A 7091-nucleotide genomic window follows, 5' to 3' on the forward strand; every position below is an offset into this window, starting at 1 on the left:
TAAAATTCAAAAGCCAACTGTGCACTCAGAAGTGTTTAAAGCAGAACAAAGCAGCTCATAAAACCCAGCACCTGAGATGGGTAGCCTGAGAAGTTTTTTCTGCACCTGGACCAAGAGGCTCAGGCAGCAGCTACTCCACACAGGTCTCCCCTTCTTAGTCCAAGCAGGTGAGACAGAAAAACCTACTTCCAAGAGTGCAGGATCTGGGATAAGCACCCAGAAGGCCCAGTGAACACACGGAGCAGCTGCAACAAAGGCAGGCAGCCACCTCTCACATCCCTAATGCGATTATGGGATGGTTTAGCAACATGTCATTTACAGATGGAGGCCGTTTGCAAAATGCCCTTCTGCTCAGTGCAGTGCCTAGCAAGCAAACGTACTCCTCTCCAGAAGAGGACTGACCAGCAACAAAAACAGCACTGTTTTCGGAAAAGCTAAAAAAAAAAATTGGTAAAAAAACCCCAAACATGCTAGATAACAAAAAGCCTCGAATATCCTAGTTTGCAGTGCATAATAGAAACACATATTAAAAATTCATTTGCTATATACACAATTTCAGTCACATTTGGATTTAATTCAGTGTATTCTACAAAGAACTTCCACCAAAAGCATCAGACAACATTTTTGTGTACCTTAAAATATAAAATTCCAGGTTATATTAAAATTCCCTCAGCAGCAAAAATGGTTTTAACCTTTTACTTCCTGGGAACAACAAAACATCCATTACAAATCCACGCAACTAAAAAAACACTGAAGAGATCTAAAAACCTGCTACCTTCTTGAAAATTAAATAGCAGTTGGGCACAAAATAAATTAAAAACATCTATAAAATACTCTAGAACTCATTGGTCTGGTCAAAAACTGGCACAGCATTTGGGAATGCTCAGAATCCTTGTCTCTTCAGAATTTGTGCATGTTACTTAACACTGAACAGATGTACCGATTTATTTAATAATTTCCCTATTCACAAAGTTTATTTGTTCCTCACAACCAAATCACCAGGACTGAGTCGTGCCTCTCCAGAGGCCTCCTATAAAAGAAGGAAGAAGCTGCACTTGGGACTTTGATCGCACAGAAGTTTGGAATGGTTTGACTCTGTCTGCGCTTCAAAGAGGATTATAACATGGTCAAAAATTCCTTGACCTGCAAAAAGAAACAAATATTGTCAATCACACTAAGTGTTTATCAACAGAAATAGACAGCAACCATATTTACCTCTCCTCTGCTTTATGCTTTACTACAACCTAAAGAAACAGGGAAAAAGAAGCTCTGGCTCAGCCGTGCCGTTACCTGTCCATCAATAAAGTTTCCAGACATGGTACCTGTAATTGAGCAGATGCAGGGAGAGACACGATGGAATGATGCTCACCCCTCCTGTGCTCCTGAACTACAGCCCTCTGTCACAAAGGAACTGCATTACAAGCAGGTGTCACCCAAGCAGGAGGAGGAAAATGGCCACCTCAAAAGAGCTGTCATTTAGAAACCACTGAGTCACGCCCACTGCCTGAACAGCAGCCAGATTTAATGCCAGTGAACAACCCAGTGCATCTAATCAGGACGTCCCTTGGAATCTGAGGCTGACAAAGAAATAATAAAGCAATACCTACCAAAACCACAGTGCTCGGTGAAAATCCAGTACTGGAGATCAATGCTAGGCTCACAACTCCTGCCTTTAAGTTTCAGGAACATCCCTAGGAACTCAGGAACATCCTAGGAACAGCCTGAACTGGGACCATTTTCCTCTGTCCACTCAAGCCAGGCTACTCCATGGAAAGGAGCTGACCATTTACTGGAGGACATGGTGCTCTTCTTTTGGCAAAGAGTCTCCTACACAGAGCCCATCTGTAAACGTTTTGTCCAAATTCTTGATGTGAAATGGAAACATATCTTGGATCACACTCTCCAGCTGTGACCCTTCCCTTCCCAGGTCAGGGCTCAAGGAGGCGGGGGAAAAAAGAAGAGGTCAAATCCCTTCCTGTAGAGAGGGGAACATGTAACTGTGCCAAGACCAACTTGAAAGGCACCACGAGAAAGCCACCCTCCACTTCAGAGAGTAGCACCAGTAATCCTACGTGGAGAACCCTGTCAAGATTTACACACCAGGCACAGTTTCAAGATGAGCATCACAACAGAGGTGAGAAGGAAGGACACGTGGTCTGGGTCCCCACAAAGCCCAATGCACCCAGCCTCATCAAGTGTACCTCTTCCCTGGCTCCATTTAGGAAATGCCAAAAAATAGGGCCAACACAGGGCATAGGCTGTTCCCAGATAACCTGACAGTTACCCCGGAGTAAACTCCTCCAACACCCATACTAAGTTCCCCAAGCCTGGCCTTATGTCATCTTGTGCAGACGGGAAGCACGCTCCCTTCCACAGCTGCCATGTCCGGTCACTCCATCGATTAACAAGCTCGAGCAGGAAGACTGGTTTTAATCAGGCAAACACTTCCACTCTTGGGTGGATCAATGGAGATCAAAGGACAAAGCTGCTTTTCTTGTGAGGGAACAGTTTATTTCTGAAGAATGGAAAAACATGTGCAAGCCATTGCTGAGGTCTGTAAGTCATTGCAGCTACTCAGATCAAAGAGAAGCTGTCCTCACTTGAATCCCATTGGGATTCAAGTACTGAACACCTGAGCAGTTAAATGGTAAAGGTTTGGCCTAGCTTTAAAATATGTGTTGCAGTAGGCTATAAAACTGTTCATTAACTGAATGGAACTCTGTGATTTACATATTTTAGAAGGATGATTAGACAGTGAAGTGTATTTCTACAGCAACCTGAATCATCAGTTAGTTCTGCTTCTGAAATTTTACCTTTTCGATCATGTGATCATATCTGTCCTTTTTGCCTTTGAAGTCTTCGTTAACATCGAGCGTTAAAATTGGAATTTCCTGTAGATAGTCAAAGTCTGTTCTGTATTGGGAGAGGAACAAAGCAAATATTAGTAGCTGGAAGTAAAGCAGAGAGCATTCAAATCCTTGTCAGCATTTTCATTGTTAAGAATCCCACAGAAAAAACTGCATCTATAAATTAGAGCCAGGAATGATGAATTTACAGCGTGGCTCCTGGGATACATCAGTCATTCCTGGACACTCTGCTCCCCCAGCACCTAACTGAATAACGGAAGACCGTATTAAAGAGAGTTCAGCTGAAGCCTCTGCTGCTCAGAGCTCTGCAGGCTGCATGTCCAAGCAATAATGAACATGCTAAAAAGACACTACTACTAAGGAAACACTGATAGAAATGGGCCTGCAGTTTAGATTTACATATCATAAGAAAAGCTGAAATTTCACTGGTGGAAAAAGCACTGTGGAACATCCTCACAAAGACTTATCCATCCTCAAGGAACCATTCGACAAACCCTACCGCAGTGTCCTGTGCTGGAGCCAACTTTCATGTTTGTAGTGAAGCTTCTCCAGATATTCAATGGGGATTTCTTGTTCTTCATCTCTTCCACGCAAGTAAATCCTATTCAAGCATTTCTAAAGGCAAAAGATATTAAATAAAAATAAATAAATTGGTGTATTGCATGCCAAGAGCACAGAAGTATCCATTTGACGTTACAGACGAGCATTTCAAAATCTCACTATATGTTTCTGTCTCTTAGGAACTGTTTTACAATGTTTAAATCATTTGTTCCCGTCCTGAGCACACCTAAAGCCTCAACAACATGCCAAAATCGCTTAAGTGTTGCACTTTGTAATCAAAATATATGTGCTTTTCTTCAGTAGAAAAACAAAAAGCCCTCAGAGTTACTCCAGCATGTTACAGTCCACAGTTTTTTACAACCATAACAAAACTGAGGACATAGAAGCTGGAAGCAAGGAAATACAGAAGTGATCTGTAAGTTCATTAGAACTCTTTTAAATTCTCGTTTTTCTCTTGTTCAAGCAAGTTTCATACTCAAAAGAGATATTATTCTGTTCTCTCATTTTAACCAAATATTAGCTGGCCCAAGATCAAAGCACGGCCATAAGGCCTCGCATACGGGGCGGCTTAGCCCCATCGCCGCAGGTGTAGGGGCTTCACAGACCACGCCCACATCAGCTCTAACATTGCTGTAAACTGTTGTATCTATGCCCTGTACAGCTGTATGTATTCCCTGTACATATTCCCTATGTAACAGCTACTCTAGAGCTATTCTGTACTTTCCTGGAGTTGCTTGCTTTATTCCAGCAGTATTTTCTGGTTTACTGTTCTCATGCATTCCATTTATAAAATTAGCAAATCATTACCATCACGGTTGACTTTAATACACGCAGTCCACATTTGCAAGAACTTTTTTTTTTTTAAGTACTTCCAGACTTAGTCACAGCTTAAGTATTGCAGCCTTCAGGGGAACAGGGCAGCCTGAGCTGAACCCTAACCATGAGGGGCAAGGCCCAGAACACAGACTTGTTCTCTGTGCGGTCGCATTCGTACGCCTCACCTCAGGGGTGGCTCGGAGGTAAATGATCCCATCCAGCGCCAGCCTCGAGCCAAACTGTTTATTCATCCAGTCATGCCAGTCCTGGTAAATTCTCCACTCGGTCTCGTTCATGCAATCAGACTCGTATAAATTAGCAGCAAAGATGTATCTGTGGACATTAAAGTGATGGAAACAAAAATTCTCTTGGACACAGGAATCACTTGGTTTGCCTTAAGTACAGCAACTAGAGAAGAAGCTGAGTAGTAACACTGCAGCATCTCTGAAAAACTCTTGGAGTGAAACTAAACACAGCCAATATTCTCCTCCTGGAGCTGTGTGCATGAAGACCACCAACATTTGCAGCTCAGGTATGCAGGAATAACCCACAGGACACAACTGGCTCGTATACTGGGTCATTTATTTACAATAAATTAAAACACATTATTATTTGCAATATATTCCAACACCTAAGGATTACAGGGTGGGATTCAGTTGTCAAGTCTCACCTTTTGAATCCAGAAACACAGGATGAGGCATTTATTTTTGCATTTTTTTTGTTGGTCATAAACTAAAACACAAGAAGTCCCACCTGAACATGAGGAAGAGCTTCTTTCCATGAGGGTGGCAGAGTGCTGGAACAGCTGCCCAGGGAGGTCATGGAGTCTCCCTCTCTGGAGACATTCCAAACCCACCTGGATGCATTCCTGCGTCACCCTCTCTGGGTGACCCTGCCTTGGCTGGGGACTTGGACTGGGTGATCTCCAGAGCTCCCCTCCAACCCCAGCTGTTCTGGGATTCTGTGATTTGACTTGGCAGAACTTTCATCTGCACCTTGAGGACTCCAGCCCCACACACCTGTCACTGTAGACGGAGCGCTCAAAGAAGACCGCAGGATTCTGCGCATCCCGGAGTTTGCCATCCAGGGAGTTGAGCTGAGCCCGGATCCTGCTGAGGCACGCGTACGTCTGGAAGGTGAAAGCCCACCTCTCCGGCTTCTCATACATCATCCGCAGCACATTCCCACCACTCTTCTGTGATGTGGTCAGCTCCTGGAGTCATAGGAAAAAAAACAGAGCACTCTCTAACTCCCAAAAAATGCAGCTGAGGAGAAGTCAGCAGCAACACGTCCCCGTTACATTTTACACTGAGTGAACCAAAATACATCGTGCTTTTTGCCAGGTCTAGAAAACATCTTCAGTCCCCCAAAAGCCACTTGCACAGGAAGTAGCAGCTGGACTGCCAAGGGAATTACAGGCAGCTGGGAAAAAACCCCACCACTAAAACCAAGTTAGCAGCAGTTCTCAACTTCCTTAGACGTTTCAGTGCACGCTTTCCATGGCACAGGAACAAGCGTCCGTGCTCACCTGGTTAGTTCACAGTGGCTACAAGTAACTCTTGTAATTCTTTACCACTTTTAGAAATTACATCCAATGATGAATAACATGTACTCCATAATAACCCAACAAACTGGAAAGGATGAACTCAGACATTGTGAGAGCAATCAGCAAAAGTGTTCCTATCACACAGAGCCTGAAAAACACCCAGTCTGTTGGATACACTGGTATTCTGAAATTAGAGGAAGACTGGACTTTTTTTTTCTCTTTTACCTCACAGTCGTCTCCAGAGCTTTGCTGGACATTGCACCATCTAGCTACAGGTTCAGGAACCACTTCCCACTCCTCATTGGCTTGTTTCAGAATATTCACAAAGGTGGATTTCCCTGCAGCTGTAGGAAAAGCATTCAGGAACCACGTCAGTGAGAAACCACCCACAGTGGTGTTATTTAACTAGTGTTCAACTCTGCCTTCCATCCCCCTAAGTCAGTCTCCCACACCCGTCATGTTCCACATCAATTAATGGAGCAACAGGGTTTTTCTTTATCTGAATTTAAGCAGGTTTGACAATGCTCCCAGTCACCTGGTGATATTTTGCGGTGTGCTGTGCAGGAGTGGGATCCAGAGATCCTCGTGGATCCCTCCCAAGTCGGGAGATTCCGTGATTCCGGGTGTTTTACACCACAATCAGGAAAGAAAAGGGAAAAACCTTAAGCAGGACTTCAACACCAAACAGGTGAATCAGTTAAAAACTGTAATAGAAAGCTTTTCTTTTTTGCCCTCTCAAATCTCATCATTTTTACGGCGTCAAGGTAAAGTCTCTGACATTATGAATTGGCTTGTTTGTGCCTCCAGACCTGACTAAAAGCCTTTCACCGGGGGAAACGGCCAGGAAAATCTTGTGGAAGCACCCCTGTCGCCCCGCTCTGCCGTGATGGGAAGAGCCCTCATACAAGGACAGGGCGGGGAGGGAGGATGGAGGGGGATGAGAGGGGTAGATGGAGAAAAGGGGGAAAAGAGGAGATGAAGGGGAAGGAAGGGAGAAGCTAAGGAAGAAGGGAAGGAAAGAAAAGAAGAAAGGAAGGAGAAAGGCAGGCAGGCAGTGCAGTCTGCGGAGCTGTGCCTCCCCGAGACACGGCCGAAAGCACCGAGCGCCGCGGGAGCCGCCTCTCCCTCCAGCCCTCGCCAATTCTCCCCTTCCTTCCCCGTCCCTTCCCCCGCGTAGGTGAGAGGCGCCGACTCACCGATGTTGCCCTCCACGGCGACCTTCTTGAGGCGGCCGTCGGGCCTGCTGCGCTTGGGCGGGGTGGCCATAGCGGCCTGAGGGGGCGCGAGGGCGCCTGAGGGGG

General features: G+C 45.2%; 1 protein-coding gene across 1 annotated transcript; it reads right to left on the bottom strand.

Moving 5' to 3' along the window:
* Nucleotides 1–1116: 1116 nt before the first annotated feature.
* DCK (deoxycytidine kinase) lies at nt 1117–7056 on the bottom strand (the record flags this gene model as incomplete). Its single annotated transcript, XM_082282372.1, has 7 exons — nt 1117–1143; nt 2814–2913; nt 3367–3482; nt 4430–4577; nt 5264–5457; nt 6016–6134; nt 6987–7056. The coding sequence occupies 7 exons, from the start codon at nt 7054–7056 to the stop codon at nt 1117–1119; spliced, it is 774 nt and encodes a 257-aa protein (XP_082138498.1).
* Between the last annotated feature and the right edge of the window lie 35 nt (nt 7057–7091).

This window comes from Coloeus monedula (genome assembly GCF_965178545.1).
Source record: "Coloeus monedula genome assembly, chromosome: 5".
NCBI lineage: Eukaryota > Metazoa > Chordata > Aves > Passeriformes > Corvidae > Coloeus > Coloeus monedula.